Consider the following 24,173-nt stretch of genomic DNA (forward strand, 5'->3'; position numbering starts at 1 on the left):
TTATTCACAAATCTTTTTTTCTGAAAAATTGTCTATTTAGGTATTTCTGGGTCCTATAGGATCAGATTGCTAAAAGAGGGGAGATGCTGATGCTGTCCCAAGCTGCTATGATCAAACTACAGTGCTTTTTTTTTTTTTTACAGATTTTATTTTATTTATTTGAAAGCCAGAAAGCAGGAGCTGAGGGGAGAAGCAGAGGGAGAGAGAGGGAGAAGCAAGCTCCCTGCTGAGCAAGGAGCCCGATGCGGGACTCGATCCCAGGAAGCTGGGATCATGACCTGAGCTGAGGGCAGATGCTTAACTAACTGAGCCACCCAGGTGCCCCACTACAGTGCTTTCTTAAATTATATTTCAAGATCTTTTTATAACCACCTTGACATTTGTGCGGGTCAGACTCAGGAATAGTTACTAAATCAGTGTTAAATGTTTTGTCTCTTTTATTACCAATTAATCAGGTAATCTTTATAAAACATCCAAACTTAACATTGACTGAGGTCATCCACAAATAGTCTTTCCTTTTTTTTCCCAGAATAATTGAGAAAAGAGTTTTATAATATAGACTCTGAGGATCCTTTTAAGAACATAAATAAAATTTGACTATTTTCTAAAAGATAATTTGAAAGACTCTTATGTTTGATTATATATATATATATATAGTTGTTACAGGAAAAGGGATAATAGGGACATCTGGGTGGCTCAGTCGGCTAAGCATCTCAGCTCAGGTCATGATCCCAGCGTCCTGGGATCGAGTCCCGCATCGGGCTCCTTGCTCAGTGGGGAGCCTGTTTCTCCCTCTCCCTCTGCCTACCGCTCCCCCCGCTTGTGCTCTCTCTCTCTTACTAATAAATAAATAAAATCTTAAAAAAAAAGAAGAAAGGGATAATAGCTTATATGTCTAAAGAGCTCTTAAATTAATAAGAAATTAGCATGTCAATGGAAATAGGCAAGGAATAAAAAAATAGGAATTTACACAGAGCTAAACCTAGCCAAAATTCATTTTAAAAAGATCTATCTAATGCAAATTAAAATGTAAAGGCAGTAATTTTTGTCTGGCGATTAGTATTAGATTCAATAAATATTTATTGACCAAATAAATGAAGCAACATTTTTCACCTATCAAATTGGGAAAGACTTTTAAATGATATGAATTCTCACAATTGACAGGATATCCAAGCAAAAAATAATAGTATCGTGTAACTACCAATTTAAACTATGATATTAAACATCTAGATTCTAGATTTTATTTTATCTTACAGCTTTTATATAAAATTAAGAAGAAAAATACATTTTAGAACAGAATATAGTCATTCTCAAACAAATTTCACTTTAAAAAATAATTGACAATAATGTTAATGTAAATGGCAAGCCAATCTCAACTTAATCTATAAAAGAAAAATTAGTTTAAACTATATCATTTAAACAGTGTTTAGAATACAAGAAATTTTATATTAAGGTATATATAAATAGGTATTAATTCCAAGTATTACTATCCCCAGTGAGAAAATTTTCTCCAATATATGGTCAGATGGAGATAGAAAGTGCAAAAATGTAGATATTCTGAATAAGGTCACTAAACAGAAAGCGGGGTTTCATCTTCTGCATCAGCCTTAATTCCAAGGAACAGTAGAAAACTCTAGGGAAAATAAAGTGCCGATCTACCCTTGTCATATTATTAACACTTCTTAATGTTTGGGGTTCTCCTAAAAAATTAATTACCTTCTTCATCTACAGTTTATCTATGGTGCCCAGAAACCATTGACTTCCTGGAATTTTTATTAAGAATTCCACATTCTTGCCATGTTTTTCAGATACTGTGGCCTCTGCCAATAAATTCTAATAAAATTTCACTTCTATTCTTTCAATAACATCTTAGAGAATGTGATTCAGACTCAAATTAATCACCGATCATGTTAATGGTTCCTAGGAGTTTACTTCTGATACCCCTTATTATATTAAATCAAACTTGATAGTGTGCTAGATCATTGCTTAGCTGGGTTTTCATAAAAGCACTGGTATTTAATATGATTTACACCTGGTTTTCTGTTAATATCTTTGCTTATTGTATGCTTTATTTTTAAAACAGACATTCTTAACAAATGGCACCCACTTAAAATATATCATGCTTTTAAAATATTTTACAGGAAGCATTTTACAGTAAAATGTGTTACTTATTTTATATGATAGTCACATAATGGTGAACAGGAACAACTTATTTAATTTATAATCAAAATATTAATGTTTACCTTGTAGTTTGGAAAAAGGACGCATACATGTACATGTTTTGCTTATATAAAAGATCAACTACCTGCCAAGATTATTAGGAAATTTAAAGTATTATTTTTTTTTAAGCTTTGCAGCAAAGGGGCAGCTCTGGGAAAACCATTTGAAGCATCTGCTGAAGATATAGCAAGTGTGGCAAGTTTCATCGAGACAAAGCTTGTTACGTGCTATCTACGCATGAGGAAACCCGACCTTGCCCTGAATCATGCACACAGGTAAAATGAAGTATTAATAACTGCAAGTAAATACTGTTCATGCAAGCAGAGGGCACTATGCGAGCTTGTATAATCAACTTCCATTTCATTTAAATTTAAAGGCAAAACAAAAAAAAATTTCTTTACTACTTGATTTATGTTAAGCTAGACAATCATTGGGAGCACAAAGGGCATCTCAAAACCTAATGGAAGGAACAGACACATAAACAATTACTCATAATGCAGGGTAAGATAAAAAGGCAGGTAACTGGAGTAGCAAATTATTACAGTAAGAGAAGAGAGAGGGAATAAGGTAAGTAAGGGATGAGAAGGATTTCCAAAACTGCACACGATCTGGAGAATGGCAGAAGGAAATTTGGACTGTAAACCACAGGCAGAGACTTGATGTTCATGGCTTATTTGGTGACAGGATAGCTGAGTCACGGGATGCTATGCAAGGGTAGGTGTGACAGCTGTCCAAAGGTGCAAAACACTTATCATTGTCCGTAAGGATTTCTTTTTCATATTTCTATCCTTCTTCAGAAGTCTGTATCATTATGTTATCTTGTGGCTTCCTAGAATCCCCAAGCCTACCCAGACCTCTTTTTCTCTTTTTTTTTTGGGGGGGGGTGGCTTTGTTTTTGTTTTGTTTATTACTTACTTTTTTATTATTATGTTAATCACCATGCATTATATCATTAGTTTTCGATGTAGTGTCACAGACCTCTTTTTCTTCTATAAACATATACCTCTCGTATGTCCTGTTTCCTAAAGGCCTTGCTCTTACCGTGGATAATATTCAGTTTAATCTACAGCAAAGATACAAATGATTGTTATACCTTTCAAATAACTTTTTCCTTAGAATTATGATGCCTCCTCCCCTCCCTGCCTAACTTTGAACAATTTACCTAGAACTTTCTGTCTTGTCTATTCTCTGAGCTCAGACGTCCTGTACTTCTTTTGGATACAAATAACAAAACTAATATGAACATGAAAACATAATGCCTGCCTTGTTAATAACCACTAGGAAACATAGCTATCAGTTATACTAAGACCCATCTCATGAGTGGGAGATCTGCCAACATGGTAAACATTTACAGCTCCACATCCATGAGGATATAAAAGATCTACCCAAGATTCTCCACATTCATAAGGAGACCTCGAGTTTGTAGGCTTAAGCTTGCCATCAAGGACCTGCAGACAACAAAATCACTTTGAAATTCATAAGATAACCTTCTTGAAAGAAATTTTCCTGCTTAAGTAAACTACAGAACCTAAAGGCAGAGTCTCTTTGACACCAAAAAAAAAAAAAATCAAACCTATACTTTCTGGAAACATTTTATGCAGCTATAGTTTCCAAACCCAGTATCGAGACATACAGTCTGTCAAATAATTTTTGTCCATTTCCACTTAAAAGGACCAGTATTGGAAATGTAACATATATTTCAATATGTCAAAATATTGGAATTTCTGGGCTACTTGGGTGACTTGTGATCACAAGGGGAAAAATATTTTAAATTTGAACTGACCCAGAAAATTTATAGGCATATGTAAACAATAATAAATTGAGATGCACTGAAAGTAATGATTTATCACCTTCTCCATGATTTTCACCACACATAAAAAAGATCACCAACATGGCCTACATTTTAAGGAAAATATCTCCTGGCTATCAGAATGGTTTGATGGACTTTTAAATCATTTTTAATAATAAAAGAATTCCAAATGGTATGGTCATGTCAAAACTCAACTCAGTGTTATAAAAATAATTAATGAACATAAGTAAAAAATTCCACTGCAATCCAAATATAAGAAACAATAAAATGCTACTGGTCCTAAGAATGCCAAGATAAACTTCAATAGGTTCACGATTTAGATTTAGCAACTCTTGTTTTAAAACTAAGAGCACTCTTTCAATACTTGAAAATTGCTGAGAGGAGGATATATAATGGTGAATATTAAAATGATCTTACATATTACACTTGGATTAACTTTCATCTTTTTTTTGTATTGTAAAATAACTTTTGCTTCTGTTTCTAAGTTGAACATTAAGTAAGAAATGCAAATCAATAGAGGTTAAACAGTCAATTCATACAATAAATAAGGCACCAAGTGAGATAAATCATTTTCCTGGGCTTGTCATACTGCAGAAGTCAGTGCATAGGATTCTAATATTAAAGTGTTTTTAGAGATCTCAGATTTTAAAACAGAGTCTGATATATAATCAATAAATATGTTTCTCAAAATAAATTAATTAATCAGAATTCTCAGTCTATAAATAGCTTACAACCATTAGTTATACAATGAATGCAGAATTTTGCTTTTGTATTATTACCACTTTGTGATGGTTGCTACTAATCATGAATCAAAATTAAAATATTCCTTTTTTGCATTTATTTGCATTTGCTAAGCATTCTTTCTTTAATTTTATGTAAATGTGAGGTCTGCTGCATATCTTTAGGAGATTTGTTAGCACAAAAATTAGCTTAAAAATCATCTGTAGTTTTGCTTCTGATAAAAATAAGTGCATATTGTTATGTCACATACAAGATTACAAGAGCCGTGACTTTATGGTTTGAAGTTCAACAAAGATACATTTTGAAATTAATCAGGTGTGTATTGTTATTTAAAATATAATAATAAGTGATATAAAGGCTCTAGAAACAACTATTAACAATTGTTTTTCCTAATAACATGTCCAAAGTGGCAGATATGCATATCATGCTTTGTTTTTGTTTTTTTTTTACTTCAACCAAAAGCTATGCCTAGCTTCACTAGTCAAACACATCAACTCTTGCTTACCTCATCAGACTAGTGCCATTGTTTATTAGGAAGTGTTTTGAATATTCCTAAAATAGATTTCTAATTACTGCTATCTTATCAAGAATAGAAATCCTGCTATAACTCTTTTTCTATCTTATAATTATATTTTGATGTATATAACTGTAAAGATTTTAATGGTGCATATCACTTTTTTGCATGTTCCTCATCTGTAGATTCTTGTTTGTTTTTGTTGCAGAATTTTGATGCCACAAGGTAGAAGGCAAAATGAAATCTAAAATACCAAATATATAGAAAACATACTATTTTCAAAATTGTTTTATAATGGTAGCATCTACATTCATTCATTCATTCATTCATTCAACAAATATTTATTGAATGCCTACCAAAACCCTGTGCTATGCAGTGGGAAAGCAGTTGTAAACAGGAAATGTATTATACACATTACGAGAAATGTCAAATTGTAAAAAACAAATAAATATTAATAAATACATGAGAAAAAAGAATATGATAAATGCTATGAAGGAAATAAACATAATTTCATGTTGCAGGGGCAGTATAGTATATTGAATCAAAGCAGAGTCTGGAATCTGACTGTCTAGGATTAAATTCTGACTCCCCACTCATTAGTTAGCCTGAGTTTAATTCTCTATTTAATATTGGGCTATAATTATAGTACCTACTTCACAAATATTATTTCACAAAGTTTTGTGAAAATTAAATCTAAACCCATGAATTTTTCATTCCACCTATGACAGAGTTACTGGTATTGGACCTGTCTTTCTACTGTAAACAACTAAAACTGGACAGAATATATGAGGCAACTATTTTCAGGCATTGGATAATGGTCACAGCAGAACCGTGATCCCTGACAGAAGGGAAATACATATGGTGAGCCCCACAATTTTCTCAGTTTTTTGCTGGGGTTATTTTCCTGCCCTAATTCAGGGAGATGGATATCAAGTTAAATTGTAGTCTCACTGAGCTGAGGAGGCAGAGATTAGAATACTAGGATAAAAAATAAGCTGTAATTTATAGGGTAAATGGCCAAAGAAGAGGTGGCAGTATGAGGGGATAGGGGCAGAAATCTGCATGAGGATATATTATAGGTTCTTGGCCAATGTGAGGAGTGAGACTCCATGTAGCAGAGATTGCCTGCTGCAGGACTAAGTGCTAAGTGGAAATATGAGAGGACCGGCAGTGATGGGACGTGTTGGAGTGACGGTGTGAAAAGACCTCACTGAGTACCTCAGGCATTCAGTTGAGACCCCAGAAAGGCCATGCTTCAGGAGTAAGGATCATGACCTCTAGAAAGGGCCACACCTTAGGATTAAGCCAAAAGAGATCTGCCCTAACAAAGACTAAAGCCAAGCATGACAAGAACAAGAGTATACACTATTTGTTTGATAGGAAAAACAAACAAACAAAAAAATCAACAAGTTTACAGGGATGATGTCATAATCCCGATTCCTTACAAAGTTTCAACCAAAATGTCTGGCATAAAATTAAAAATTAATACACATGCAGAGAAGTAGGTAAATAAGACTCATACTTAAGAAAGTAAACAAGCCATAGAAACAGACACCAAGGTGACTCATATGTTGGAATTGGTAGAGAAAGATTTTCAAGAAGCTATGAAAAATAGGTCCAAGGCCCTTGAGATAAAGATAGTAATAATAACTGAAGAGATGAGAATCTCAACAGAAAAAGAGAAACTAAGAAAAGAACCAAATAGAGATTTTAGTATAGATTAATAAAATATCTGAAATTTTGAAATGTACTGATTGACCTTAACATTAGTTTGGCGACTGCTAAAGATTGAAGATGAATTTACAGAAATTACCCAATGTGAGAATGGAAAGAAGAGAGATTTGAAAAAATTAACCAACTTCAGTGACCTGTCCTCAAGGACAATAGCAGGAAATCTAACATGCATGTAATTGAAGTCTCAAAGGGAAAGGAAAGAGAGAATAAGACATTAAAATAATTACTGAAAATTTTCCAAATTTGATTAAAAAAAAAGGATATCCAGTTAGCCCCAACTAGGATAAAAACAAAAAGAACTAGATCTAGGAACATCATAATCAAACTCTTGAAAACCCAACAGGAAGAGAAATATTAAAAGCAGCCAAAGGAAAACAATATATTACATGCAGGGAACAATGATATAAATAACAGGTGACTTTTAATCAGAAATAATGGAGGCTGGGGTGCCTGAGTAGCTCAGTTGGTTAAGCATTTGCCTTGAGCTCAGGTCATAATCCCAGGGTCCTGGGATCAAGCCCCCCATTGGGCTCCCTGCTCCACGGGGAGCCTACTTCTCCTTTGCCCTCTACCCCTCCCCCTGCTTGTGCTCTCTCTCTATCTCTCTGTCTCTCTCTCTCAAATAAATAAATAAAATCTTTAAAAAAAAGAAATAATGGAGGCCAAAATACAATGGGATAACTTTAACTGATTAAAGATAAATTATAAATAATAAGATTACATATTTTGATGTGAAATATTTGACTACAACACCACAAGGTCTGTGGGAGGGAGCACAAATGGAATTTTACTACTAATATTTTTACATGAGATAGTACAATATTAACTGTAACTAGTCTGTGTTAAATTAAGAATGCATATTATAATCCCAGAGTAAACCTTAAAAGATAGAAAAAGTACAGCTAGAAAGCCAATAGTGAACTTAAAATTATATGCTAAAGATTTACTTAACTAAAAATAAGTCCAGAAAGGTGAAAGAGAGGAACAAATAATGAATGGAACACTGGAAGATAATAGCAAGATGGTAGAGTTGAACCAAACTCTATTAATAATTACATTAAATGTACATTGAGTAAACATTCTAATCAAAAGGCAAATATTGCCAATCTGGATTAAATCACAACATTCAACTATATGCTATTTACAAAAAGATATAGATTGAGATTAAAAGGAAGAAAAATGATGTACTATACAATAAACATAAAAACTTATTTTTATGTCAGGCTCAGGTATGTTAATATCAGACAAGGCAGAACATAAAGAGTATTACCAGAGATAAAAATAAAACTCAATAAAATTCTGAAAATGTGAACTCTCACAGGGTTTGTTCCCTAACCACAATGGAATATGGTTAATGGAATTATATCAGAAATGATTAATAGTAAGATATCTAGAAAATCTCTCCAAATACTTGGAAATTAAACATTTAAATGACACATGGGTCAAAATATAAGAAAATAAAATAACTGATGCAAAGAGAAGTTACTTGAATCGCTGCTTTATCACTTACTAGCTTTGACTTCCACAAGAAATTTAACTTCTCTTTGCATCAGTTTTCTCATCTTTAAATCTAAGTAAACTGCTTAAAGTCCTTCCTGAATCCAAAATATATCAGAATTGTATTTTATTTCAATTCCACCACCAATAACAAATGCAGATTATTTTTGATGGTATTTATTAATACCAATAAACTCTATATATGCATAGATGAGACTATTATTTTTAAGATACTTTTTGAACCCATCAGAAACTCAATAAAGTAGATAATTTGAAAACTTCTATGAAAATACAACTCTTAAGTTGTTATATCAACTTTGAGGATAATTAAAATGCTCAGTGGTGATATAGGCTTAAAGCATTACAGATATTTGGAGACAGAGGAAGATGGTGGAGTGGGAGGACCCTAGGCTTGTCTCCTCATATGAACACAACTAGATAACTATCAAATCATCCTAAATACCCCAGAAATTGACCTGAAGACTGAGAACAAACTCTGCAACTAAAGGGAGAAAAGAAGCCACATTGAAGAAGGTAGGAAGTGCAGAGACATGGTTTAAGGGAGAAACAAATCATGGGTGCTGTGGAGGGGAGGGAGCCATGATCACAGAGAAGGGCAAGAGAGAGAGGAGCACACAGGGGAACACACTAGGAGAATGTTTCCCCAAAGCTATTGGCTTGGAAAATGAGAGGGACTGAATTTCATAAGCTCTAACAACCAGTGGGGCTTAAAGCCTGGAGTTTAAAGGTCAGCGAGCTCTACTGGGATAGAGCCTGGAGGGCAGTGCCCTGTTTTGGAGAGAAGGCAGACAAACAACCGAAGGGCAGACAGCATGGAAACAGCAATCTGTAGAAGGCCTGGAGCATATGGAAGGGGTGAGGGGGTAGGTTATCCACTTTTCTTGGAGCAAGTCCCTGAGAGGCAGAGTTCACAGAAACACCTCTCTGGGAACAAAGGAGCTGGCTGGCACTATTTTCCTCCCCTGTCCCTAGCATAAACACAGAGCTGACATTCACTGCCTAACTTGCTTACACCAACCCCCTCCCCATCTCTTCTCCCCCCTTCCCTGCTCTGGCAGTTCTGCCATTCTCAGTCAAGCTTGCCTCAGTCCCAATGCAGCAGGCCCCTCCCCAAGACCAACGCAAACCACCCGCATCACCTGACCAGAGAGTTCTGCAGGATCTCAGTTCTGGTGGAGTTGGTGTCAAGTTCATTTCAGAAGCAAACTAGAGCACGCCTAGTTAAAATTCACCACATTAAGGCCAGGAACCAAACACTGCCCACAACAGGCAAGGAGAGCCTCTGCAGATGACTATCCTAAAGGATAAAGCAGCCAAAACACAATAGCAAAACACATGTAGCACACACTGGAGACACTCCCTGAAGCACCAGGCCCTAAGCACTGCAGAACCTCTTCTTCATAAGGCTATTATTTTCAAGAGCAGGACACATAGCTGGCTTTTCTAACACAGAGAAGAAAACAGAAACTTAGACAAAATTCTAAGATGGAGGAATTTATCCCAAATGAAAGAATAAGGCCGTGGCCAGAGATCTAAGCAAAAGAGATATAAGTAACATACCTGATTGAGAATTTAAAGCAATAATCATAAGGATACTCACTGGGCTTGAGAAAAAAATAGAAGACATCAGTGAGACCCTTACCACAGAGATAAAAAAAAAAGTTAAAAAAAGAATCGATCAGAATGCAATAAATGAGATTGGAAACAGGCTTGATGCAATTTACGGCAGGCTGGAAGAAGAAGAGGAATGAATTCATGATCTAGAAGACAAAATAATGGAAAATAATGAAGCTGAAAAAAAGAAAGAAAGAAGAATTATGCAACCCTAGAATAGATTTAGGGAACTCAGTGACTCCATCAAACATGATAACATTTGTATTATAGGATTCCCAGAAGAAGAGAGAAAAGGGAGAAGAAAATTTATTTCAAGAAATAATAACAGAAAACTTCCTTAATCTGGGGAGGGAAACAGATATCCAGGTCCAGGAGGCACAAAGAACTCCCACCAGAATCAACACAAGCAGGCCAACACCAATTGCAATTAAATTTGCAAAGTATAATGATAAAAGAAATATCTTAAAAGCAGCAGGACAAAAGAAGTCCTTAACTTACAAGGGAAAACCCATAAGGCTAGCTGGATATTTCTCAACAGAAACTTGGCAAGCCAGAAGAGTGGCATGATATATTCAAAGTGATGAATGGGAAAAATCTGCAGCCAAGAATACTCTATCCAGCAAAGCTATCATTCAGAATAGGAGAGACTAAGAGTTTCCTAGACAAGCAAAAGCTAAAGGAGTTCGTGACCACTAAACCAGCCCTGCAAGAAATAATAAAGGGGACTCTCTTGAGTATAAGGGAGAGACCAAAAGTGACAAAAACAAGAAGGGATCAGAGAAACCTCCAGAAACAATGACAAAACAAGTAATAAGATGGCTCTAAATACATATCTATCAATAATTGCTTTGAATGTAAATAAGCTAAACACTCTGATCAAAAGAGATAGGTGTCAGAATGGATAAAACCATCCATTTATAATTGCACCAAAAACAATAAGATATCTAGGAATAAACCTAACCAAAGAGGTGAAAGACCTGTACTCTGAAAATTATAAAACAATGATGAAAGAAATTGAAGATTACACAAAGAAATGGAAAGACATTCCATGCTTGTGGATGGAAAGAACAAATATTGTTAGAATGTCTATACTACCCAAAACAATCTACACATTTAAGACAATCCCTATCAAAATATCAACAGTGTGAACTAAAACTAGAACTTCACAGAACTAGATCAAACAATCTTAAAATTTGTATGAGACCACAAAAGACCCCAAAAAGCCAAAGCAACCTTGGCCGGGGGGGGGGGGGGGGTAGGGGGGGTGGGGGGTGGTGGGAAGCAAAGCTAGAGGCATCAAAATTTTGGACTTCAAGTTATATTACAAAGCTATAGTGATGAAAACAGTATGGTACTTGCACAAAAAGAGATACATAGAACAATGGAACAGAATGGAAAATGCAGAAATAAGCCCACAACTATCTGGTCAATTAATCTTCAACAAAGCAGGAAAGAATATCCAGTGGAAAGCAGACTGTCTCTTCAACAAATGGTGTTGGGAAAACTGGACAGCAACATGTAAAAGAATGAAACTGGACCACTTTCTTACACCATATGCAAAAATAAATTCAGAATGGAATAAAGACCTAAATGTGAGACCTGAAACCATAGAAATCCTAGAAGAGAACATGGGCAGTAACCTCTTTGAAATTGGCCATAGCAACTTCTTTCTAGGTATATCTCCTGATGCAAAGGAGAAAGAGCAAAAATAAACTATTGGGACATCATCAAGATAAAAAAAACTTCTTCACAGCAAAGGAAACAATCAACAAAACTAAAAGGCAACCTGTGGAATGGGAGAAGATATTTGCAAATAACATATCCAATAAAGGGTTAGTATATATTTTGGAGATATATATATATATATATATATATATATATATATATATATATAAAGGACTTATAAAACTCAACACCCAAAAAATGAATAATCCAATTTAAAAATGGGCAGAAGACATAAATGGACATTTTTCCAAAGAAGACATCAAGATGGCCAACAGACACATGGAAAGATGCTCAACATCACTCACCATCAGGGAAATGCAAATCAAAATTACAATGAGATATCACCTCACACCTGTCAGAATGGCTAAAATCAACAATATAAGAAACAACAGGTGTTGGTGAGGATGTGGAGGAAAGGGAACCCTCTTGCACTGATGGTGGGAATGCAAGCTGGTAAAACCACCATGAAAAACAGAATGGAGCTTCCTCAAAAAATTAAAAATAGAACTACCCTATGATCCAGCAATCACACTACTAGGTATTTACACAAAGAATACAAAAATACTAATTCAAAGGATACATGCACCCTGATGTTTATAGAAGCATTATCTGTAATAGCCAAATCATGGAAACAGCCCAAGTGTCCATCTACTGATGAATGGATAGAGAAGTGGTATACATATATATACATGTATACATATATACCATCTACTTATACATATGTATATATATATATATATATATATATGGTAATATCAGCCATAAAAGAATGAAAAAGGGATACATGCACCCCAATGTTTGTAGCAGCGTTATCTACAATAGCCAAATTATGAAAACAGCCCAAGTGTCCATCAACTGATAAAAGGATAAAGAAGAGTGTGTATATATATTATATATATATAATATATATATATATATATGGACACTTGGGCTGTTTTCATAATTGTATATATATATAATTTCATATATGTATATATGTGAACAAATTTCATATATATATATACACACACACACACACCAAGATTGTATATACAATAGAATATTCCTCACCCATAAAAATGAATGAAATCTTGCCATTTTCAACAATGTGGATGAGCTAAAGAGTGTAATGCTAGAAGAAGTCAGTCAGAGAAAGACAAATACCACATGATTTCATTCATTTGTGGAATTTAAGAAACAAGACAAACAAAGGGGGAAAAAAAGAGAGAGAGAGAGGCAAACCATCAGTTTATTCTCAAAGGGGTTCCCAGGGTTATCAAAGGGGAGCTGAATGGAAGGATGGGTTAAATAGGTGAAGGGGATTAAGGAGTGCACTTTTTGTGATGAGCACCATGTGTTATATGGAAGTGTTGAATAACTGTATTGTACACTTGAAACTGATATCACATTGTATGGTAACTGGAATTTAAATAAAAACTTTTTTAAAAAAAGCATTACAGATATTCAAGAATTTTAAAATGAACTTACTCATAGTAGAAGAAACAGAAATTTTGCAAATTTCTTACAGATTTCATGAAATGAGATATTTTAAATATTGCACTTCCTTCTTTACCATAACTGAACATTCAAAATTTGGCCAAGGGTGACATCAGCAAGATAGCAGAACTGAAACTTCCCAGTTTGTATCCCCTTTCAACAACAATGATTTATCAGCCATCCACAGACAGAAGTGCCTTTGCAGGAGCTTTGGGATCTAGGTAGGAGATTGTCTACCCTGGTGGGGCAAAAGACCAGGAACTGTCTTGATAAGGCAGGCCCACACCAAGGAGGATGACTCACCTATAGTGGTTCCAGGTACAGACTTGGAAACAGCTCTGACCCCTTGATCCTGCCACTAGCACACCAAGGGACTTAGGAGAAGTCATGCCTGCCAATGGGCCCAGTGAAGTGACTTGAACCCAGCTTCAGTCCCTCTTCATCACAGTCCACAAGTAGTCCCACCATCCAAGAATCAGGTGGGAGACATGACAAGTCATGCCTCCAGAGCCAAAGCAATAGACCTCAGTCCAGGCTATGAAATCTGAAGCAGCCCTGGGACTTATTTTCAGCTCCTGCCACCAAAAGTCTGGAGCCAGCCTGCCTGCACAAAGACCCACCTAGTGACCCAGTAGGAGCCCTCCCAGGGACCTGGAGGAGCAAGATCTATCCACGTGCCTGGTAATAGGCACTGTCTGAAGACCCACTTGCAGACCCTGAAGTAGACCCTTGTCCCAGCCTCAGCTGTACTAAGCAAGGTCCTAGAGGCAGGAACCAGATGTAATCCACCCCCACCTAGGTCCCTCGAACAGGCCCACCAACTGCAGATCCCAGTATGGATGCAGCAACAGCCAGGTGACCTGGCTCCAACTCATGTCAGCTGCAATTCCAGAGGTAGTCCCATCAGCCTGGAAAACCTATAGGAGCCAACATTGGAGCATGTAAATATTGAAAGCAAATATTAACAGAACTGAAGGAAGGAATAGACAGATATACAATAATAATAGGGGACTTTGATACCCCTCTCTCAATAAATGGATAAATCATCCACACAGAAAATCAATAAGGAAAAGCAGACTTGAATAACACTACAAACAAATGGACCTAATAAATATATGCAGGGACCCTCTGGCTGTACCCCAGCTAAAGCAGAGCGGCAGTAGCTAAATAAAAAAATATATGTATATATACAGAATATTCCATCCAAAAGTACCAGAATGCACATCCTTTCCAAGCCCACATGGAACATTTTCCAGGATCATAACCAGAGCCACAAAGTAAGTCTTAACAAATTTTTAAAAAATTGAAATCATATCAAATATCTTTTCTGACCACAATGGTATAAAACTAGAAATAATAAAAGGAAGAATATTAGAAAATTTACAAATACATGCAAATTAAACAACATACTCCTGAAAATCCAATGGGTCAAAGAAAAAATCAGGTATCTTGAGACAGACAAAAATGAAAACACAACATACCAAAACTTATAGGATCCAACAAAAGCAGTTCGAAGAGGGAAGCTTATAGAGATAAATGCCTACATTAAGAAAAAAGGAAAGATTTTAAATAAACAACTTAACTTTATACCTCAAGGAACTTGAAAAAGAAAAACAAACTAAACCTAGAGTTAGTAGAAAAAAGGAAAGAATAAAGATTAGAGCAAAAATAAATGAAGTATAGACTAGAAAAACAATAGAAAAAATTGACAAAATTAGGAGTTGGTGTTTTGAAAAGATAAACAATATGGGCAAACTTTAGATAGACTAAGAAAAGAAGAGAGGACTCAAATAAAATTATAAATGAAAGAGAAGACACTACAGCTTATACCACAGAAATACAAAGGATTATAAAAGAATACCATGAACAATTGTATACCAAAAATTTGATAACGCAGAAGACTTGAACAAATTCATAGAAAATGTACAATTTGCCAAGACAGAATTATGAAGAAGTAGAAAATCTGAACAGACCTGTAAGTGGGGAAATTGAAGCAATAATCAAAAGCCTTGTATCAAAAAAAAGGCCAGGACCAGATGGCTTCACTGCTGAATTATACCAAACATTAGAAGAATAACTCCATCCAGTCCTCAAACTCTTCCAAAAAATAGAAGAGAATACAATACTTCCAAACTAATTTTACAAGGCCAACATTACTCCGATACCAAAGCCAAATAAGAACACTACAAGAAATGAAAATTACATTCCAATATCCTTGATGAACATTGACAAAAAAGTCCTCAGCAAAATACTAGTAAACTTAATTCTAGAGCATATTAAAAAGATTGTGCACAGTGATCAAGTGGGATATATTCCTGAGATGCAAGGATGGTTCAACATATGCAAATGAAAAAACATAATACATCACCTTAGCAAAAGAAGATAAAAATCATATGATTATCTGAATAGATGCAGAAAAAGCATTGACAAAATTCAAAAGCCTGATGATAAAAAAAAAAAAAATACCTCTCAACAAATTAGGTAAAGAAGAAATGTGTACCTCAATATAATCAAGGCCATATATGACAAGCCCACAGCTAACATCATATTCAATGGTGAAAAGCTGAAAGCTTTTCCTCTAAGACCAAGAACAAGACAGGGATGCTCACTCTCACCACTCATATTCAACATAATACTGGAAGCCCTAGCCAGAGCAATTAGGCAAGAAAGATAAATTAAAGGCGTTCAAATGGGAAAGGAAGAACTTAAATTGTCTCTATTTGCAGATGGTGTGATCTTATATAGAGAAACCCTAAAGATTCCATCAAGAAACGGTTAGAACTAATAAATAAATTAGGTAAAGTTTTAGAAAACAAAATCAACATACAAGAATCATTTGCATCTTTATACGCTAACAATGAATTATCTGAAAAAGACATTAAGAAAACAATCCTATGTATAATAGCATCAAATATAATAAAATACTATTTAGGCATAAATTTAATCAAGAAGATGAATGACCTGTACACTAAAAAGTGTAAGATATTAATGAAAGATAAAAGATACAAATAAATGAAAAGATATCTTGTATTCATGGATTAGAAGAATTAATATTGTTAAAATACTCATACTACCCAAAGCAGATAGACAGCCCAGAAATGAACCCACACGTATATGAAAAATGAATCTATGACAAGGATGGCAAGAATATACAATGGGGAGAGGATAGTCTCGTCAATAAATGATGCTGAGAAAACTGGATATCCACATGCAAAAGAATGAAATCAGACCCTTATACCATTTACGAAAACCAGTTCAAAATGGATTAAAGACTTAAAAGTAAGGTCTGAAAGCATAAAAGTCCTAGAAGAAAATGTAGGGGAAAAGCTCCTTGACATTGGTTTTGGCATTGATTTTTTGGATATGACACCGAAAGCGTAAGCAACAAAAGCAAAAGTAAACAAGCGGAACTATGTCAAATTAAAAAGCTCCACACCAGGGGCACTAGGGTGGCTCAGCCAGTTAAGTGTCTGCCTTCTGCTCAGGTCATGATCTCCGGGTCCTGGGATCGAGCTCCCCGCGCCCCCATTCCCCATCTCCCCCCCCCCATCCCCGTCCCTCCCCATCAGGCTCCCTGCTCAGTGGGGAGGCTGCTTCTCCCTCTCCCTCTGCCCCTCCCCTCTGCTTGTGTGCTTGCTCTCTCACTCTCTCTCAAATAAATAAAATCTTAAAAAAAAGAAAACCTAAACACCTTCTACTTAACACAGAAATAACACACATACACCAGAGAGCTCCACCCAGCAAAGGAAACAATGAACAAAAAGAAAAGGCAACCTATGGAATGGTAGAAAATATTTTCAAACTATATGTTTGATAAGGGGTTAATATCCAAAATATATAAGGGACTCTGACAAGTCAAAAGCAAAAAAAAAAAAAAAAAACATTAAAATATTGGCAAAAGACCCAGATAGTTGTTTTTCCAAAGAAGACATACAAATGGCCAGGAGAATAGGCCTCAACATTACTAATCATCAGGGAAATGTATGTCAAAACAATGAATTATCACCTCATACCTATTAGGATGGCTATTAACAAAAAGACAAGAGATAACAAGGGTTGCCAAGGATATGGAGAAAAGGGAACCCCTGTGCGCTGTTGATGGGAATGTAAACTGGTATAGCCATTTTAGAAAACAGTATAGAGAGCCCTCAAAAATTAAAAATAGAACTACCATATGATCCAGCAATCCCACTACTGATTATATATTCAAAGAAATAAAGTCAGTATCTTGAAAGGATAGCTGCATTTCCATGTTCACTGCAACATTTTTCATGATTTTCAAGATATGGAAACAATCTGAATGTCTGTTGATGGAGGAATGGATAAAGAAAATGTAATGTGTATACACACATACATGCCCAGTGGAATATAATTCAGCCATAAAATGTAGGAAATCTTTCTATTTGTGACAACATGAATGAACCTGGAGAACATTATGCTAAGTGAGATAAGCCACACACAGAAAGAAAAATACTGTATGATCTCACTTATATGTGAAATCTAAAAAAGTCTAACTTCATATATCCAGAGAGTAGAATGGTGATTGCCAGGGCCTGGGAGGTAGGGGAAATGAGGAGATGTTGGTCAAAGAGTACAAACTTTCAGTTATAAGATGAATAAGCTCTGGGAATCTAACATAAAGCATGATGACTATAGTTAATAACACTGTATTATATACTTGGATTTTGCTATGAGAGTAACTCATAAGTGTTTTCACCACCACCACCCCAAAAAAGTAACCATGTGAGGTAATAATGCGTTAGTTAACTTGATTGCAGTAATTTCACAATGTGTGCATTATCAAACCATCACATTTTACACCTTAAATATATACAATTTTTGTCAAGTAATCCTTAATAAAACTAGGGAAAAATTAAAATAAAAATTGATAAGCAATAAGTAAATAAATAAAGTTTGGCCATTAAATTCAATAGTTCAATAGCTTTAGGTAAGACAAAGTAATTCTCACAATCTTAGATGAACTTAAACAAATGGGAGCATTACTGGTGTCAGTTTCTTGATATGAAAAAATCTATAGGCTACCAAGTATCAGTGTTGATACTACTTGTAGGGATAATAACAGGAACACAAAAGAAAAAAAGTTTGATCTACCTGAATATATATAACCCTGGGTACCTCACAGTTTCTTGCTTTGAGAAAACATATGGGTAAGTGTTTTGAAGACATTGCCATTCATTTCAAAAAGACATTAGTTCTTAATCTCAGGAAACAAACTGAGGGTTGCTGTGGAGTGGTGGGGGGTGGGAGGGATGGGGTGGCTGGGTGATAGACATTGGCAAGGGTATGTGCTATGGTGAGCGCTGTGAATTGTGTAAGACTGTTGAATCACAGACCTGTACCTCTGAAATAAATAATACATTATATGTTAAAAAAAAAAAAAACAGAGAAGAAGAAGACAGTAGGAAGGGAAAAATGAAAGGGGGGAAATTTGAGGGGGAGACGAACCATGAGAGACTATGGACTCTGAGAAACAAATTGAGGGTTCTACAGGGGAGGGGGATGGGGGGATGGGTTAGCCTGGTGGTGGGTATTAAAGAGGGCACGTATTGAATGGAGCACTGGGTGTTATATGCAAACAATGAATCATGGAACACTACATCAAAAACTAATGATGTAATGTATGGTGATTAACATAACATAATAAAAAAAAAAGACATTACAGTATCCATACTCATTTTTCTCAACTCTTAGAGAGTCTTGAGCTAAAAAATCTGTTTCTCCCTAGTTCTATCCTTCAATAATCCCTTGATTACTGGTTATTCCTTCCAAGTGAATGAAATTAGCACAATCTGTATGTGTGTGTGTGACCGTGTATGCATGTATGTTTATATGAGTTTATGAGTATGAAGAAAACAAAGGGAAATCATGACTTAAGGACACCTTGTTAGACTTTTTGTAAGTTAGGCACTTTGGCTCTTCAAGAAGTTAGGCATGTTAAAAATACCGTATAGATCATTAGTACCTTTATGTCTCTTGCTATTTTATCCCCACAAAAATATATTTACCTGTAAAAAAGGATACTTCCACTGAAGAGTACATGAAACATAACTCTAAAAGAATATAAAACATTCCAATTTCTGTGGAAGGGCAAAGTGTTCCCTGTCCCATTCTGCAGGGAACAACCAGAATACCTTTCTGCAGTGTAAAATTGACCACATAAGAGATAGTTCTCAAGCAGGAATGAGAACAGTATTTACTGAACATCTACCATGTAGCGGGTGTGGTTAGGCACTTCATATGCTCTCTCAGTTAATTCTTCCAATAACTTCCTAAGTTTTCCTTACTACCATTTTGTAGACGAAGGAACCACCTCCCAGCAAACTTATGACAATATGGTAATTTTTTTTTCTCCTAAAAATTCTAGTTGTCATCTCATTTCAGCTTGAAAATAATGAAAATCATAGTATCTTTAAAATCTGGAGGGATTTCCATGCAGATTGAGACAGCAGTGGGATGTAGTGGTCATTGTCCCTGAAATGATAAAATATAAGTTCACCTACCACTTGCCTGATTGGTTTGAAAAAGCCTTGCTTTCCTCATATGTGATTTGTGGATAATAATATTTAGCAAGTCTACTGTATAATATTGATGCAACACAGATTTTAAATCACAAGACTCCTAATATACATTATCACCACTTTTTTTTCTTCTTTTTACCTGAAGCCCTGCCTCTTCATTGTGATTATCACAGAAATTAATAAAATTGTCTTGAAAGATAAACACATAAACCTATTTGTGTTAAAAAAAATTTAAGTGAAAAAAAGGATAATCAAGTTTAAAGCAAATAAATTCCAGAAAATAATTTAAATGGTCATATATTTTATCCAAGGAATATAAATGTGTAAGTGTCTAAGAGTCCTTATTTGCTTATCTTAATAAGAATACAAGAAACAGGGCACCTGGGTGGCTCAGTTGGTTAAGCGACTGCCTTCGGCTCAGGTCATGATCCTGGAGTCCCAGGATCGAGTCCTGCATCGGGCTCCTTGCTCAGCGAGGAGTCTGCTTCTCCCTCTGACCCTCCCCCCCTCATGCTCTCTCTCTCTCTCATTCTCTCTCTCTCAAATAAATTAAAAAAAAAAAAAAAGAATACAAGAAACACCCTGATGGCTCAGACATCTTATTTGAAGTTTCTTTTCTGAAGGAGAAACAGGAGAAGAAATAAGAGAAGCAGGAAGAGAAGAGGAAGAAAGGGGGAGAGAAAGGGAAAAAGAGAGGAGGAGGAAAAGGAAAAGAAGAAGAGAAGGAAGAAAGAGAAGGAGGAGGAGAAGGAGAGGGAGGAGGACAAGAATAGGAGGAAAGGGAAGGGAAGGGGGAAGGAGATGAAGAGGAAGAGGAGGGGAGGTGAAGGAAAAGAAAGAAGAAGGGGAGGGGGAGGGGGGAGAGGAGATAGAGAGGAGAGGGGGGAAAAGGAGAGAGCAACGACTATGTCTGATCAGAGAAGAAAATTTAAGACATAGCAAAGACAGAACAAAACAGATTGACCCTCTCTTGAGTTTTCAATAATAGGTTCTGAAGCTGGATCAGATTTCTTGAGTTGCTTGTCCAAGTTTCAAAAGATATAATAAAAGGATTTTATTCTATTTATATGAAATATATTCACAACATTTTATGCTTAATTTTTTTACTATAACAGATCTTACAATAGATTAATTACAATAACCCTGCCTTCAGCATTCCTGTATTACCTCCATTATACTTTACCATTCCTCCCATGGCTCTTCATCCAGACAGGTCATCGTCTACCCTTATATTCAAGTTGACTGCATTTTAGTTTATAATCATCTTGCTTGATGTTTTATGTCTCATCCTAGGTTCCACTCCTTCTCTTCTAATAATTTAGCCTAGTCTCAACTCTGGAATCAGTATCCATTTGGCTTTTATCTTTCCTTTCCATTTACTCATTGATATAGAAATGGTTCATAAATGAGGAAGCAGTATATTAATGTAATGGAGCAGTATTCTTATGCAACAATGCATCTGCCTGTCACGACCTTTCTTTAGAATGTGAATCTACCAGTTATTGCTGGTTTGTTACCCTATTTTTGTCTTCCGTGTGGTTCCTGGAAAACAGACCAGGGTGCTAATGCACAATTCCCATGCTGAGTACTGCCTCAGGAAACATTCATTTTGGTCCTTGAAACTGGCAAAAAGGCTGCATGCCTTCTGGTTGGGTTTATTCCTATGTCATTTTAAAATGATTCTTTTATATTTGTTTCCCATTTTCTAATACACCAGCTCTAAAATCCATTCTGAAGGAAAGAACAAGTCATTTGGCCTTTCTGCAACTTCTTCCTCAGTAAATTCTCACTGGGATATTAAAAGCAGCCACGTACTTAAAATTTTGAAATGTTCTAAAACATGTAATTGGTGTGGCTTGTGAAGTATGATTAATGAAAACAGAAGAGATATGTTTGTTTCTACTTCCTGCAAGGTCAATCGATTTTTTTAATAATTCTAGATTTTCAAGGATTAATTTTGTACTTATAAATAAAGTAGGAGAGCTGTAAGTTTTCTTGTAATGTAGTGAAAGAAGTTTCAACAGTCAAAAGCCTGGATTTGAATCCTTGCAACATCACTACCTAGCCTTGATTCACAAAGCACTTAATTTCTCTTTGTCTCAGTTTCTCTGCATTCTTCAGCATCTCTGAATGAGGGGTAATGACTGTATCTTCCTCAATACTTGTGAAGGCGGTCAAGTGACACTATAGATATATGTGTTTTAAAAATGGAAAATTTTTGTGCAAATCCTAGCCTTAGGGTCACCATTGTGTTTTATTTCAAACATATCAGCTGACGAGCCTGAAATTTTACAAGTACAGAATTCACAAACTTCTTTTCATGAGTACCTTTGCTCTGTTTAACATAGTGAGTGGTCAGTCCATCTAATGCTCACCAACAAAGTGAAAACCATTTTGATGCTCCCCATTGGGACATAATTGTTTTTAGCTTCCTAGTTTGATGTCTCTATACACAAAAATTTCCAGACAAGTAGTTAGAATATGAAGTAAGTCAAGGGGTGCCTGGATAGTTCAGTCAGTTAAGCATCTGACTCTTGATTTCAGCTCAGGTTATGATCTCAGGGTCCTGGGATAAAGCCCCACATCAGGCTCCACACAGGGAGTCTGCTTGAGGATTTCTCTCCCTCTCCCCCTGTCTCTCCCCTCTCTCTAAAATAAATAAATAAATCTTAAAAAAAGAAAGAAAGAAAGAAAGAAAGGAAGAAAGGAAGAAAGAAAAGAAAAGAAAATGAAGTCAAGACCAGAACTAAAATTGAGGAAGTCTATGGGGCGCCTGGGTGGCTCAGTCAGTTAAGGATCTGCCTTCACTCAGGTCATGATCCCCAGGTCCTGGGATCGAGCCCCACGTCCGGCTCCCTGCTCGGTGGAGAGCCTGCTTCTCCCTCTCTCTCTGCCTGCCGCTCTGCCTACTTGTGCTTTCTCTCTGTGTGTCAAATAAATAAATAAAATCTTTAAAAAATAAAATAAAATAAAATAAAATTGAGGAAGTCTAAGAGAACACAAGGAACGGATGAATATTGGATGTCCAAAAATGTTAAAATTAACTTTGAGGAAAACTGGAGGACTACCCACATTTACAAATTTAATGAGCACCATTTTAAGAAATTAAAGCTTATTCCCATAAATCTGCCTTACCCAGGCGAAACTGTAAAATTGATATTTGTGTCTTATTCTTGAAGCAACTGTCCTTGATGTTTTCCCACCATTTCAGTCCTAAGGATCTTTTCTGGGATATTTGGCATGGAGAAGTCACTATATAGGCTATTACATATAAGGCCAGAAGTAGCAAGAGACAGACTTGGGGCAGACCAGTTTTTATTGGAACAGGTAAAAAACATGGCCTAGATGCCAACCCTTATTCATTTTATAGCTTTTGCCAGCATGTGTTCGATATTTTAAATTTTCTCTTTGCTTCTTTTCCAGACAGAAATCTCTTCTTGAGTGTGCCTGACTTGCTCTGACTCTATTAGTTTACCTTAGAAGAGCTGACTACCTTATAAATATAGGTACCAGTCTAGTATCCATTTTACTTTTCACAATTCAGGAACATGTATTTCATGGATGTGGACACTGTATATCACTGACAGCATAGTGTTAGCCTCAAATAACATTTTACAAATCCTGGAGTTATACTATTACTGCTATATTTACCTAAACTCTCCCTCATTTCCTCATCTGTTGCTATGGCAAATATTCCTTCTGTTTATCCTCTCTTGGCCCTGTGACCTATGCTCTTTTTTCATAGAAGTCTGAAAAGCAACCATATGTTAAGTTATAACACCTTTAGTTTGAGAAGAAATGTCTCCTCGATGGTGCTGTCTGTAACTTTGCTTACAGTTATAGCTGTCCCATACAATTCTTTTGAATCTTCCTCACTGGAAGAAATGCAGACCACATGCCTTTCCTAGGTTACCTGAGGCAAAATAATTTTCTAATTGGATATAAATGTTCCTATGATATTATCAATCATTAAGGTTGATAATATCATAGCAAATGTTATGTTAGCTATGTTTTTGTTAGCAAATACAACTTTTACACAAGACCGTTAATTTCACACAAATAGTATTTGCTATTTTTGTGGTGCTTTACAAAAGATTAGCAGATGAAAGAAATCTAATATATAACTTCACTATTTAATTAATTTTAATCTTTTTGTTTTTTTAGACTTTTAGTTCCTGTAAGACTCTTGTAGAACCTGTTCAACAGATACAATTTCTGAGAAAGTAGTTTTGGTTTTTGTGGAAAGAAAATAATGTAAGAATAACATTGAGATGTCAAATGT

General features: G+C 35.6%; 1 protein-coding gene across 1 annotated transcript in view; it reads left to right on the forward strand.

Annotated features, from left to right (window-relative positions):
- Positions 1–24,173, forward strand: part of SPATA16 (spermatogenesis associated 16) — a 227,036-nt gene that overhangs the window by 73,751 nt on the left and 129,112 nt on the right. Inside the window, exon 3 of the mRNA XM_036075653.2 lies at positions 2,350–2,495. Within this exon, the coding sequence (XP_035931546.1) occupies positions 2,350–2,495 (146 nt within the window). The remainder of the gene's footprint in view (positions 1–2,349; positions 2,496–24,173) is intronic.

This window comes from Halichoerus grypus, chromosome 1, assembly GCF_964656455.1.
Source record: "Halichoerus grypus chromosome 1, mHalGry1.hap1.1, whole genome shotgun sequence".
Classification (NCBI taxonomy): domain Eukaryota; kingdom Metazoa; phylum Chordata; class Mammalia; order Carnivora; family Phocidae; genus Halichoerus; species Halichoerus grypus.